The 15375-nt window shown below is 35.5% G+C and overlaps 1 protein-coding gene across 1 annotated transcript; it reads right to left on the minus strand.

Moving 5' to 3' along the window:
• Positions 1–938: 938 nt before the first annotated feature.
• Positions 939–14662, minus strand: LOC118756628. Its single transcript, XM_036491385.1, has 2 exons — positions 13016–14662; positions 939–1046 (listed from the first exon to the last, which is right to left on the minus strand). The coding sequence occupies exons 1-2, from the start codon at positions 14660–14662 to the stop codon at positions 939–941; spliced, it is 1755 nt and encodes a 584-aa protein (XP_036347278.1).
• Positions 14663–15375: the final 713 nt, after the last annotated feature.

Raw genomic sequence — 15375 nt, forward strand, 5'->3', positions numbered from 1 at the left:
CTTCAATTTTCTATATACAAATTTAGGAGCACCGATAAAAAAAGAATTACTGAAATCGTTTCAAGTGGTCCAAAATTATGCGGTGGCATACATAAAAAAGAAAAAAATATTCCGACGTATTGATAACTTCCCCCTTTTTTGAAGTCGGTTAAAAACGTTTGAGTTCTTTGTTAATGTTGTGTTAATAAAATGCAATTTATGAAAGTTAACAAAGCTTATTTATTTATTACATACTGTACATAAAACTTGCATAAATGTATTTTAAAGAGCGTATTATCTGAAGTGAATTTACAGTATTTTCTGGTGATATATTATAAGAAGTATAAATCCCCCCTAAATCTATGCAGTTTTATAACGTGTTTCGACGAACATTGCATGTTAAATAATTTAGGCAGCAAAACAGTATAAGTGCAGTATGTATTTTGGAAAAACCGGCAGAATCCATTTTTGGAATAAAAAAAAAAAAAAAGTATTATACATACTGCCAAAAAAATTATAGATACGAGCGTTATATATGGTATATGGAAATATTCCTTTTCCGCTTACAGTAAATCTCTTAGTGTGGGCACCAATTATGTTTTTCGGAGATCGGAATGTGCGAAGACAATACTTGTAATAATTGTGCCATGTTGTACAGGTTACTCTCCCCGTAGCGAATGTCATGCACTAAGTCCAAGACGGCCACGTTTTAAATGACTTTGGGCTCCGTTGATATGGAAGTCGTTCATGACTTTCATAGAAATGGTAATTTGGTCGTTGATGGCCTCTGCATGACTTTGTCCTGCAGTGATCATTGATTACATTCATGTGACAGTATCCTGCAATGGAATTTTTATAAGTGGCCGCTGCAAGACATTGCCTGTTATAAATCTTGGATAGGAGTGCGCCTGCATGACATATGACACCAGTGTCATTGTCAGCTATATGCTGTTTAGAATTCACAGCAAGTCCGACGATGTCACTAAATCCTCATTAGTGACGATATCACCGGTGAACATTTTCGTTCTCAAATCGCAAACCCAATCACAAATTACTTCTAAAATTTTCTATAAACAAACGTTAGGATCATGATAAACAAATTACAATGATTTTTTTGACGTCTGTAGCAATTTAAAATCATATTACATTGAAAAAATAAATTTTTCACAATTATTGTTGATTGAGATTGGAAATAAAATGGTGTGTGTGAGTTTTAAATTTTAAAATTATATTGCTTGCAAAAGTCTGACTACATCTGAATAGTTTTACCTTGTAATATTTTTATTATGGTTACCCTATAAACATTTTGGCGACCGTTCGAAAATTACCTTCGATATTCAATATTAATATCGAACTGAGAACGAACTCATAACCAACCTGAGTTTTCCAACGTTCATAGTGTATTGCAAATACATGCGAGATGGGTTCGAAAAAAAATTAAAACCATAGTAACAAGAGAGGAACTGAAATCCAGCTCATTTTCGAATGGAAATATAATACAATCACTCTCTCTCATTAAAATTTCAATTCGATAATGGGCTGGATTTTAAAATCATAACGACGAAAAAATTCATTGGATAATGAAGGTTCCGTTTTGTTGGAGAATGGCCTAGTTCTCGAATCGAATACTAACCTATTCCACATTCGTTATAGAATGTGAGACTTGAAAAAAATGTTAGTTTTCCAATCATTTTCGAATTGTTAACCAAGCCCAATGTTTATTGGGTTAGAATAGTACAAACTCACACATATACAAAAATGTAAAGTAGCGTACAGTAAAAGCTTCACATTGCTGTTAAGAAATTCATAGAAACTTTACCCAATACACCAGGTAAAGCTACCTGTAAAATATGGGGTATTTACCCAGTAAGTACTGGTAGAGTATGGATTTGACGCACGCACTTAGGGACGGTTGTTCAATGTCTGCTTATCACTACCTCCCAGTTAAACATCATTATCGACGTTTTTGACATCATGCATATATCGTGTAACCGATAAATCAGTTGTATTTAACTTGAGCTTCTACCGCTTCTGATTTGAGTTAACCGGACATCGAACAAGCGGCCCTTACTCGTTTACTTACTCTACCAGAACAGACTGGTTAAATACTCGATATTTTACAGGTACCCAGCAAAAAAAACGATTACTACAGAAGTTAAAATGGAATCGAAATAGGCGATGGGAATCGCTTACCCTTTCTCTTCAAGAAGGCATTATTTTAATATGGGCATGTGATTGGCTGTAACCACTTATCCGCAGTATTATCTTGGAATGAAGGGAGGTGCAAGAGGTGGTAAAAGTAGATTTTTCAATATTTTCAAAAGCTTATTTTTCGAAAATTATTGAACCGTATTTCAAAACGTGGATATGGTTGGAAGGGTAATTGAAATGCCTTTCATTAAGTATGTATATCTATACAAATAATATATACATATTTCGAGAAAATTGAGATTATGTCCTTTTTTAAATCAAAATGTATGTTATCAATTATCTTTTAATATAGTTAATTACGTATTTTTTTAAGAAAAACGTAAATTTTTATTAAAAAATTGCTATAATTTCGTTATTTTAGTTTCTCGCAATATGTGTACATTATGTATATAGATATACATATCAAATGAAAGGTATTTTAATTCCCTTTCCAACCATATCAATAATTTCCGAAATATATTATCTTTTAGAAATAGTGAAAATTCTACCTTAACCACCCCCTGTGATGTCAAAAAAATTTAATAATCGATTAATCGGTTAATTGATTAATCGAAAGCATTCGATTAATAATTGCAATTAATCGTAAGAAATTAACCGATTCGGTCGTTTCGATTAAAATCGAAAATTAATAAAAGCCATTTATAAGTTATAAAAACTGACTTACATCCCGTGTCAAAATTATAGCGCACCACAAGAACTCTTTTTGTTATTTATTTTAGTTATTTTTTTTAAATATAGCTTATTCAGAGCTAGGCGATAAGGATTACATGTGTAATCGATAGCATCTAGGATTACGATTACTTTAATCGCAATTTCAAAAATTATGAACAGGGAACGGATTGTATGGAAATTGCCTTTTTCTGCTAACGAGATAGAGCATATTCGATTAAGAATGTCAGTGATTTAGCTTTCTCTGATTCCATATATACACATTTGATGTTGCCTTTTTTGCCTTTTTTAAGATATTTGCCTTTTTTTGCCTTTTTTAAGATATTTGCCTTTTTTTGCCTTTTCTACCTTTAAAAAAATGATTATAGCATTTACAATTTTTTTTTAAGATTAAAAAATATACCCATTGCCCATGCGGCTTATAGAAGCACAGAGACCTCTTGCTAAATTGGTGTTGGAAAAATTCAAAGCCGTTTTCGCAGCTAACGAAGGCTTGGAGACAATAAGGGGTGTGGATAAAATTGTAAAGGGCGAGGAAAACGCCCTTATTCCTGATAATATGAACGTTTCAAACGCTCCATATTTAAATTGGGCTCCACTTCTATCAACTTACGTCGAGCGCACATTTAGTACATTCAAGGCTTTTCTTCGCGAAAATCGAATGAAAATGATGCCAGAAAACTTCAAAATGCATCTTGTGGTTCAATGTTACTACAACTATTCAGATTAAAGTTTTATGGGTTAGAAACTCGAAAGGATAAAATAGTCAAAGATTCAAAGTACAAATTTTTCATATAATGAAACTAGTTCATAGTCTTTTTCTGCCTTTTTCGCTATTTTGTTTTGCCTTTTTTTGCCTTTTTTGCAACACCTAGTGCCTTTTCCAGCCTTTTTCACTATTTTATTTTGCCTTTCCAGCCTATTTCGTTATTTTATTTTGCATTTTTTATAGGTTTTTAGGTCCTAAAAATCCGTTCCCTGATAATGAAATTAGGATTGCGGTAATCGTTCATCGAATGCATCTTAGATGACGATTACAGTAATCGTAATTTCATTTAAGTATTTTTTTTTTAAATTACAATTACTGTAATAGTAATCGCAAGTTCGTTCGATGAATGATTACAATAATTTTAAATTAAAAATTTTTCTAATTACAATCTTTTCAGTAATCTTAAACGATAACGATAATATGAGGATAATATGTATTTATCAAAAAAAAAACAGACAAATAAAAGAAACTAATATTAAAATTAAAATAATAAGTAAAGTAGTTTGGGTGAAGTAAACTTTGTAGAACCGGCAAATGAAACAATACAGGATTAAAATTAAAGTAATCGTTCATCGAACGAACTTGGATTACGATTACAGTAATCGTAATTTTAACTTTTTTAAAATAACGATTACTTTAACCGTAATCTAACTTCATTCGATGAAGGATTACTGTAATCGTAATCTTGTTTTTTTAGCTTGTTGGGATTACTGCAATCCTAATCGTTTAGTAATCGTAATCCTTATCGCCCAGCTCTGATAAATATAAATATATCAAACTTTGTGCAATTAAAAAAAAAAATCAACCAAAATTCGAGCTTTTTAATTAGATTTATTAGAAAGATTTTTAGTGTGCAGATTTGCAGCCCATTAAATTTTTGTATAAAAAATTGCAAGACTGAAGTATCTGGCACTTACCGTTGATTTAATTTTTTTTTAGTAACGGTGTTGCCTATTTTCTTCCATATAAAAACGACGCAAATTCGCAACACCGCATTTGGAAAATAAAATGAAAATATGTGCATACCTGCGTTGTGATTTTTTAGTAACTACTAAGGTTAAACTTGTGTTTCGGTTTTTTGCAAAAATATCGTTTAAAAAATTTGCAGAATACGAGAATGTAAAAGACCTCCCAACTAGTAAAGCTAAACATATGTATGTACTGAGTGGAGTGACACTTTTATTGTTGCTAATATTAATGAGTGATAAGAGTTCCAATTTTTGTAACGTAATTTTTACTCATACATTATTGTGTTATGTAGTCAATTTTCGATGGTTTCTTTTCGATTATTTTGAAAATTAATCGGTTAATCGCTCGACTAATCGAAAGGAAAATTTCGATACAATTAAACCGTTAACCGAATGAAAATAACCGATTATAATCGGTTGTTCGATTAATCGTGCCATCACTACTCCTAGCACCGCCCCTATTAATTTGCATCAAACATTTTTTATACAGTTAGAATCAATGAAAGAAGGCGAACCATGTCCACTTTTTTTTTTCTAGCTGAACAGGCCCTACTTTTCACTTATATCCAAACAATTTAGGGTGCCAAATGAACTCGCACAGTTTTAGCAGTTGTTTTCCTAAATTGTAGCAGCGCTGGAAATTTCCAGTGGAATATTATTATTATTATTATTATTGTGGGACATATGCACCGCGACCTCTAAAGTGGTCTATTGTGCGTGGCCCCCGGCCTATAAGGGAAGGCTCTTAATGTAGCCTAGCACCTCCAAGGGCGTTTTGTTCCAAATTTCAAATGGATTAAGGGTAGCGCCACCAAAGTGGGCTAGTCTGCGCCTAGCGAGAGCATCACATTCACAGAGAATGTGTTCTGGCGTTTCTTCGTCCAGCTCACAGAAGCGACAGACGCTTGTTTCTGAAAGATTGATTTTACTGAGGTGGTAACGAAGAGAACAGTGTCCCGTGTAGTACCCAGTGAGAGTTTTGAGGTCCTCTCTGCCTAAATTGATTAGTTTCTTTGAAACTTCGTTTGAAGGGCAGATAAATCGTTTGGCTTGTCTTTGCCCTGGACATTCCATCCAATGCCTGTTGAACATTTTGTCTACCCAGTTATTTATGATCCCCTTTATATGTGCTTTGGTGAGCCCACAAAAGGGTTCCGAACCATAAAATACTGCGGCAGCTCCCTGTTTCGCAAGGCAGTCAGCCTCCTCATTGCCATCATGTCCCTCATGCCCTGGTACCCATCCTAATAAGACTGTATTCATGTCACCAAGAGCATTTAGGACATTGCGGCAATCATGTACTAGCTGAGAACTTATTTTATGGGACTTCAGGGCCAGTAGGGCTGCCTGACTGTCCGACATAATGCAGATATATTTCGATGACGTTCCCCTTCTGAGACATGAATCTCCGCCTGAAAGATGGTGGGGTAGCTACCCATTGGTATCATTTTTTTAAAGTTCGGCCCAAAAATGCCAGCCCCCGTTCTACCATTTTCAAGCTTAGATCCATCAGTATACCAAACCTCCCCATTAGGTTTGGTGTATGGGTTCCCTGTATTCCAGAGAGCTCGATCTGCAATGTGTACCTCAAATTTCCTAGAGATTTCTAGTTTTGGAACCATTGCATCGCGCATTTGTAGTATGGGGTCATTAGCGAATTTCATTAGGACCTTCATGTGACCCGTCATATCTCCGATTTTCAGGTCGGAGGTGTTCAGGATTCTCAGTGCCGCTGTGGTAGCCTCCCTTTCTATTAAAATAGGAAAGGGAGGTATTCCAACCAGGGCGCTGAGTGCATCGGCCGGGCAGGTCTTCATAGCTCCTGTTATGCCAATGCAGACTATTCTGTGCAATTTACTTAGCTTAGTGCTTGCACCTCTTTGTGTAGCCTTAGTCCACCATGCTAAGGAAGCATAGGTTACTATTGGCTTAACGACAGTGTTGAATGACCAGTAGGTCATTTTGGGGGTAAGGCCCCATGTTTTACCAAAAAGTCGTGAACAGGCAAAGAAGGCCTTCATCGCCTTGTTGATAACAGTGTCCAAATGTGCATTCCAGTTAAGTGTTTTATCAAGAGTTACTCCCAGATATTTAGCTTCACTGGAAAATTCTATTTCTGTGCCGCTCAAAGTGAGTTTAGTAGTAGATAATTTCCTCCTTCGAGTGAATGGAACAATAATAGTCTTTGTAGGATTGATGGTTAGGCCTTTATCCTCACACCATTTGTGTGTGATGCGTAGGGCTTGTTGCATGCGGTTGGTGATAGTTTCGTCATGAAGCCCTGTTATGCAGATTACCAGATCAACTGCGTAGCCTTGCGTATTAAAGCCAAATGAACTCGCACAGTTTTAGCAGTTGTTTTCCTAAATTGTAGCAGCGCTGGAAATTTCCAGTGGAATATTAGTTTAGGTACTAAAATTTAGGTTAACTCGCACACAGCCTTAGTTCGTACTTAAAAATCGGTATGCACATATATACATACATACATATTTAATTAAACTTAAAATTGTATTTCCTCAATCATGTACTTCACTTCATTGACTGACTTCAACTTCGCTGTAAATCAATCAAAGCAAAACATGGTTTTTATGCGACGGAATTTTCCACAGAAAGTAACAGAAGAAAAGAATTTTTGGGTATTCATTATATTTATCAGCTGACTACGGTGAAGCATTCTACTTTGCATTCCCCGTAATGAATCAAAGCAGCGGAATTAATAAATATTTTAGAACATTTTGCTATGCATTACCGGCAATGCCTAAAAGAAGCGGAAAAATTAGAAGACATTATAAGGAAATGCGTTCTAGAACACGTTACCACTAAAAGCGATCACCAATTTTTTGCGGGGTAGCTTTACCTGGAGTATTGGGTAACAGATATATCAATAAACACGTACACATACATTTATAAATAAACATGTACACAACACATGCACAAAACCACTACTCACATCAGGGTGTCCAAATTGATTAAAAAGAAAAGAGCCATTTCTAAAAAAAAAACCAATATAATGCCTTCAGAGTAATAATAAATAACACAAATCACTTATTTAATAGTGATGTACAAACAATTTTCTTTAAAAATATTAATGCTTTAAAAAAATATTTGTATTAACACATTTCCCAATAGGACTGCGCAATTAATAAAGTTATTATAACTCATATTAATTGGCAATGCGCTTTTAAGCGCTGGGCGCTAAAAATAAAATCAGGAACCGTAACGGTTATGCTTTTTTTTCAAAAAGGTCAAAAAATAATCGTTATTTTTTCACCGATATATTTCGGTCAAAAATAAAAGTTAAGATATGACTTATTTTTTCGGTCAAAAACAAAATTTACCACTTGACTCTTATTTTTTCGGTCAAAAATAAAAGTTAAAATTTGACTCTTATTTTTTCCGTAAAATATAAAAGTCAAAACTTGACTTTTATTTCTTCCAAAGATTATGTTCGAAAAGCATTTATGGAAATAGGCACCGATAAGGATAAGCGCATTGATGTTTATACGGACCTTATGGATTACTGGGAGAGTAAAAAATTTATACATATATCCCCGGCTAAGAGATCTGGCAGGTATTATACACCAATGCCAGGGACACAAGTTAGTGTAGAACGCGCATTCTCAGCACTAAGCTTATTCTTAGCATCGGCGCTGCATATGACGTATGTATCCTCCTGACTTTCATCTTCACAATCTAGCATCATGAAAAGATCGTTGTTTAAGCACCGTTATTTTCCATAGAATTCTTCATTGTCATTCTTTTGGTTGTTTCAGAATTTGGAGAACCTGCAACATCATCAGCGATTTTCGATTTAAGTTTTTGTAATTCATTTTTAGTCCTTTCTTCTGTAACTGGTTTGAAAAATGTGTGCTCATAGCGAGGTTGTAAATAGGTGGATATGGCAAATAAAATGTGATTTTCTAGGAATGGAAATTTCGAAGAAAATTCTGCTTGAAAGTCGTGGCTGCCAGCCGAATTACTTAGTTTAAAATCTTGTTATTTTGTTAAAAAGGAACCCCGTTTTCTTATAATAATTTGAATCATTGGAATCATGGATGAAGGTCTCAGATCTGCTTAGTTCCCGGGTGACTTCTTGAAATGGTTCACCTGTAATGAATAGCTTCTAATTTTTTTTTTTTTTATTAGTTGAGATCGTCTTTTCCTAGTTGCTGGCAGTCAAAATTACTTACTCACCGCCGTCAGTACCATATCAAATCCGTTTTGTTTTTTCATTCCATGTGCTCAATGTGCTATGATATTTTGAGGCAAATGTACGCAAATTTTCAACATATCGTTAATATAGTATGGATAGGGCGCATTTCGCATTGAGGCTGAAATGCAAAAAAGCCACAACCAACTAAAATCTTGTTATTGCATAAAACAATGTGAAGACTTATGATTCGGTGAAAAGCATCGTAATTTATCAAACAGTAAATTTTGGATTTTTAGTTAGATACGGCTTTTTGTGTTTCAGCGACGAGGTCAGTTACGCCCTTTTCATACTACTAGTATCGCCCAGTTGTCGAAATTCGACATCATTTTTCATACACTATTGAATTTTACCTGTCACCAATACTAAATCGTGTATGCGAATTACTATTTTGAAGTCCACCAGCATAATTGATAGCGAATTTACAGGAAAACTTAAAATCGAATTATGAACGCTAATACCGGATTGTTTAATGCTAATTCTACCAAGTCTCCTCCTCAGTAGCTGTTGAAAATAGACCGAAAAAGGAACCTCGATTTTCATTTATAAAAAATATGCATATGTATTTGTATGTATAGATGAGATGTTCATCACTGACTAATATGTCAAACAATTCAGACTGTAAATAAGTCCGTAAGTACGGTATTGACAACATATGTTGCTGTATCAAGTTTCAGGACGTTAGCATGGGCGGTTACAGAGATGACCGATAAGAGTATTTCAGTTTGCATGGGGCGGTTTCACGCCCTCCTTTCCAAAATCGACCACTCTTCGCAGTAAGTACGGTATTGACAACATATGTTGCTGTGTCAAATTTCAGGACGTTAGCATAGGCGGTTACAGGAGATGACCGATAAGAGAATTTCAGTTTGAACGGGCGGTGCCACGCCTCCTTTTCCACAACCTACCACGTTTCGCCATAAGTTCGTCATTGATATCATAAATAGCTGTGTCAAATTTCAGGACGTTAGCATAAGCGGTTCCAGAGAAAAGCGATATGAGAATTTGAGTTTGTACGGACGGCCGCCTTTTCCAAAATTGATCACTTTTCGCCGTGAGTACGGCATTGACAGCATATGTGGCTGTGTCAAATTTCAGGACGTTGGCATTAGCAGTTTCAGAGATTAGCGATATGAGAATTCCAGTTTGTATGGGGCGGTGCCACGCCCCCTTTTCCATTATCTACCACTTTTCGCCGCAAGCACGTTACTGCTAGCGTAAATAGCTGTGCTAAAATTTAGGATGTTAGCATAAGCAATTCCAGAGATAAGCGATATGAGAACTTCAGTTTTTATGGGCGGTGCCACGCCCCTTTTCCAAAATCTACCACTCTTCGCCGTAAGTACGGTATTGACAACATATGTTGTTGTGTATAATTTCAGGACGTTAGCTTTAGCAGTTTCAGAGATTAGCGATATGAGAATTTTTTGTATGGGCGGTGCCACGCCCCCTTTTCCGAAATCTACCACTCTTCGCCGTAAGTACGGTATTGACAATCTATGTATGCATCTTTGCTAAGTTTCAGTGCTCCAGCATATTTGGTTTTAGAGATATAGTGGTTTTCACATTTTAGTCTATATGTCAGATGCCACGCCCCCTATGTATCGGGATTAACATTTCTGGATTAGAGCAAGTTATATTATTTCAATCGGTGTATGTTTCATTGAAATCGAGCGAACGGTGCCTTCAGAAAAGGGATTGCAAAATTTTCTTGTGGCGTATTTATATATAGATAGATACGAACAATATATCGTCGCTCCCAACGAAGAGTAGCACATCTCAAATTACCGTGGAAGACTAGCACGTTTCACTATTCGCGTCGAAGACTAGCATATTTCATTATTCGCGTCGAAAAGTAGCACATTTCAGATTCTCGCGAGGAAGACTAGCACATTTCAGATTTTTGCGTGGAAGACTAGCACATTTCAGATTCTCGCGTAGAATACTAGCGAATTCAGCCGTACAAAAACCGAACAAACATGTATGTTATAATTATTTCTCCTCGACTAAGCTGAAAGTTTAATGTTGTGTATGGCTCTTTTCGATCTTTTATTACAAATAGAATAAGCGTAATAAACGTTCCTCCTACTTGTTTTGGCACATATTCGCGTCTTCCTCAGGGAATCTATTTATAAATACGAGAAACATATATGTACATTAGGGTGCATGTGAAAAGGTAAAGTCGGAATTTTTATGCTCTCACCACCTAGGATTGTTCTATACCGAAAAAACTATACGCCTATTTTTTAATTTGAAATAAAAAAATATTTAGAGGTCGCTCAAAGCGCCCAAAGTTTTCCATGTATTTTATATGTGGAAAAAAAACTTTTCGCAGAAATGGTATAGAATTCAAAAAAAATAATATTTTTCTATCGGAAAACTATTTTCATCTACAGAAGATTCCAAATTGTTTATTTAACCATTTTTTTCATCGCAACTATAATTTATAGGTCCTCCAAAAACCCACAAAAACCCCGAAAAATGCAATAGGGGGACAAAAAAAAAATGGTTGGTTGTTAAATAAATAATTGGGTATTATTATTGTAAGTCTCATGAAGAGAACCAGAGTTTTCTGATCGAAAAATATTAATTTTCAAGAATTCTATACCATTTATACAAAAAGTTGTTTTTTCCCATACTTATAAAAATACATGGAAAACTTTGAGCACTTTGAGCGACTTCTAAATATTTTTTGATTTGAAAATAAAAAATAGGGTATGCTATTTTTCTATATAGAACAATCCTTGGGGGTGAGAGCATTACAATTCCGACTTTACTGTTTTTGGACCACCCTAATGTACATGCGGGCATATCAAGAGCACCTCATTTCAAAGTGATATTGTTTTCCACTTTTGTTTATTTATTTATTTTTAAGAATTTTCATTAAAATTAAGTTCATTCTCTGAAAAAATCCATATCAACCCATATTTAAAACTTTGTAGAAAACTAAAAAAAATCTAAAAATGTTCATCCAAATTTCAAAATTATTTTCTCTGAATTTTTTGAGTATATAGATTTTCAACTTTATTGCAATAATGTGCAAGTTTCAAGTGGCTAAAAATTTCCGTTGTTGTGGTTTTCTTCCATATAAAAATCAAAGGTAATTTTAAGGCTCTTGAAACTTGCACATCATCACACAACAATTGAATCGGCTATAAAGCTTCATACTCAAAAAAATTTTAACACTTCTGAGTAAATAAGTTTGAAATTTGAATGAAGATTAGTTGATTTGTTTTAGATTTCTACAAAGTTTTAAGCGTGGGTTTACATGTTTTTTTTTTTTAATTTTAATTGAAATTGAACATACTGAAAACAAAATTTCAATGGTTGACCATAAAACAATATGAATTGCACGAAGCTTAAAGGGGGAAAATGCCTTAAAAAAAAAACAAAAGTGGATGATCTCCAGCAAATGATCACTAAACGCTTTATACCGCCTGTATTTCATGAATTTTATAATACAACTAGCAATACCCGGCGCGCGTTGCTACGCCAAAGAAAAACACATGTATTTAGAGATTTGAAATTGAATACCTTTTTATTTACCTTAATGCTAAGGGATAAACAATATTTTTAGTTTTTTCATTTGGTGTGTAAATATATAAATTTTGTGGTGTCCCAACTCGTGAACAGGCGACGTATAATTGGCCATGTGAAAAGCACGAATTTGTTCGTATTTGCTTTGGATGGCACGTGAGTGATGCTTCGGTCAGAGTTGTGTTCCAATTCTGATCATTCTCAAGTAAGCCCAGTTTAAAGCACGCTTCTCTGAACGTTTGGCATTCTACTCCGTCGATGGTTTTCAATCCAAGGAATGATGTCGGCCCTTTGATTGTATGCAGAAACAACCGCAAATAATAGCACTCGGCGTTATTTGGATGAACAGTATACACACGTCCCAATGCATCGGACGAATATATACCAGGATGCTCTGGAACAATTGCACCTCTTTTTTCTTCTGTTGAACTTTTTTGTCGATGTGTTCCAAGTATAATATTTGGGCACATCTTGATACAGCAACGTTTTAGCAAAATTTTCGGATGTACACAATTCGAAAAAATCAGTCAGTGTTGTGTTTTGTGGTTGCTCTGCTCTATTTTGCGCATTTTCTTCGGTGAAGTAAGCCCGCTGACCATTTTCCAAATGAACAGCGATACGTTGAACCGTTGGATATCGTTCGTGAATATTGAATGCAAATATCCGCCATACTGCTTCGTTACTGCTGATGTAGCGCCCTGTTTGATATTGCGTGATCTCATCACCTCGATTTGCTAATCCGAATACTGCCATGTCACTCCCCTGTTTAACATATTTACAAATATATTTTATGGACTTTACCGAATTACAATACTCAACATTGATGTGAGCATTAAACATTTTTGAAAGTAGTGGCGAGTATGGCACGATCCATCTATTGTCTATGTCGATATCTACACTTCGCATCTTAATAGTAGTTGTGTATCCACCATTAGTGGGATTTCTTCGCCTATACAGAGGATATCCATCACCTCCAGTTTGAGTTTCAGTAATCAACTCACGTGGATATCGCTTTGTGCATTTGCCGTTTTGCATACATGGTGAATTAGGATTAAAAGTACCGCATGGCCCATGAATCATATTTTTCTTGATTATTTCAAAAAGAATGGGATCTTCGGCTTGATTTGGAAGCTCGGCTGATATAACGCTATCAATTTGTGTAGGTATAATTTGTTGCTTCAACCAAATCAAAATGTGGGCGTGTGGTAAGCCTCTCTTTTGCCATTCAATTGAGTACATCCAGCATCTGGTTTCTCCAAAAACAAAATTCTTCGTGATGACATTCATAAGACTTATTAGCTTTTGCTTGAATATTCGAGCGAGAAGATCATGTCTGTGCGATGAGCTCTGGCCTGCAAAAAGCAATTCGGTTATTTCACTCCACGATGGATTGCAAGTGAAGGTGATGAATAGGTCTGGTCGTCCATACTTTCGAACGTACGTCATAGCATCTTGCCCGTATTCGTGCATGTGCCGCGGGCTTCCTGTATATGTTACAGGTAAAATTACCATTTGTCCAATGTCAGCAATGTTCCCATCATTAGCAACTGCATCACGTAAATGAACGTATTCTTCAACGCGCAGCTTCTTTTGATTTAAGCGAATGAAAAGAAGACGTTCACTTTCGACTTTCGCGTACATGTCCACAATAAACTGTTGGAATAATTCACGACATTTTAAGATATGATTGGATTCATTTCCACGAATCATAATGCGGTTTGCATAATAATCCATGCAGGACACTTTCTTTGTCGTCGCTTCACTTGTGCTGGGGTCGACTTGCCTGATGTTGAAATGATATCCTTCTTCTCCATGGGGAAACAGCACTGGATATTGGAGTGCATCATACGATCGATGTGTTTCCGATACTCTCTGCATATTAGCATTTCGCCGGTGGATAATGATGTCACGTCGATCGAATTCGGTGCCAACTATTACAATTGCAACATCCCCTGTTACTGGAGCATTGAAGCGGCTTTCATGTTCACCAGCAGGAGCTATGTCTGCTCTAATAACAACACTATAGTCATCTGATGGCATTTGATCCAGAGCTGTTTTAAAAAGGCGAATCAAATTGTTTTGTTCATGGAACATTGCCTGCAAGCTTGAAATGATCTCGCGTTGGATCCCAGAACTAATTGCGCAACGCTTGTCTACTTCCAGTGCATCATTTCCAGTGAAATAAATTTGCAGAAATTTCGCATCTTGTTGTGGCACTGCGAGCAATGAACCGATTTTGTGGTACATTTGGCCTTGAACTTTCAATGTTGGCATGTAACCGCCTTCAGATATAATTTTCGTTGCTCCAAACGAAGTCATTTTAAAGCAAGAGTTGTACTTGCGTATGTTTTTCAAAAAGTGGTTTGAAATAGGAGTTGTGCCAGAAAGGTAACTAAGTAGTGGTTCAGGTGCCTCAATTAACGATGGCAAAACTATTTTACCATTTGAACAACACATTCCTGGTGATTCCTTTGCAAACCTCAAAGCATGGCAATGCAAACAAACTTTATTTATCGGTCCAATGGCGACATCTGCATGATTTTCGTAGTCTCTGTTTTTGTCATAATTGTATGCCGCCAACATTAAATGTGTTCTTTCTCTTGAATGGGTCACTTGCTATGAGCGAATGTATTACCTATGCGACCTTATATTTATGTAACTCAGGCAAACAAAATAAATATGTTCTCTGAAGGTACCTTCCACTTAAAAAGATTAAAAATCCTTATATTTTATCTATGCTAAAACGTGTGCAAACAGCAGAAGATATTCTCTGCCGGTACTATTCCTGCAATAAATTTAAAAAAATCGGTAGACTTTCGCAACCTCTTATTTATCTGAATTAGTATATACAGAAAAATTTCTTTACACGTAGGTATTTTCTTCAAGAATGTTGTGGAAAAATCCCAAGATTTATGAAGCCATTGTTTAGGTAAACTTGGGAAACAAAATATACTCTTGTAAACAATATTTAACTACCTTCAACCGTAAAATAAAAACGAATGCTATAATTCTGCAGGTACTTTCCTCCCAAA

Source organism: Rhagoletis pomonella, unplaced genomic scaffold, assembly GCF_013731165.1.
Source record: "Rhagoletis pomonella isolate Grant_MI unplaced genomic scaffold, Rhpom_1.0 Rhpom_scaffold_00002, whole genome shotgun sequence".
NCBI lineage: Eukaryota > Metazoa > Arthropoda > Insecta > Diptera > Tephritidae > Rhagoletis > Rhagoletis pomonella.

Excerpts from the sequence above, each read along its gene's own strand:
- LOC118756628 (XM_036491385.1), bottom strand. The coding sequence starts at position 14,662 with ATGACTTCGTTTGGAGCAACGAAAATTATATCTGAAGGCGGTTACATG. Across the intron at positions 1,047-13,015 it reads ACATCAGCAGTAACGAAGCA|AAAATTTTAGAAGTAATTTG; the intron begins GTATGGCGGATA and ends GTTTGTTTATAG.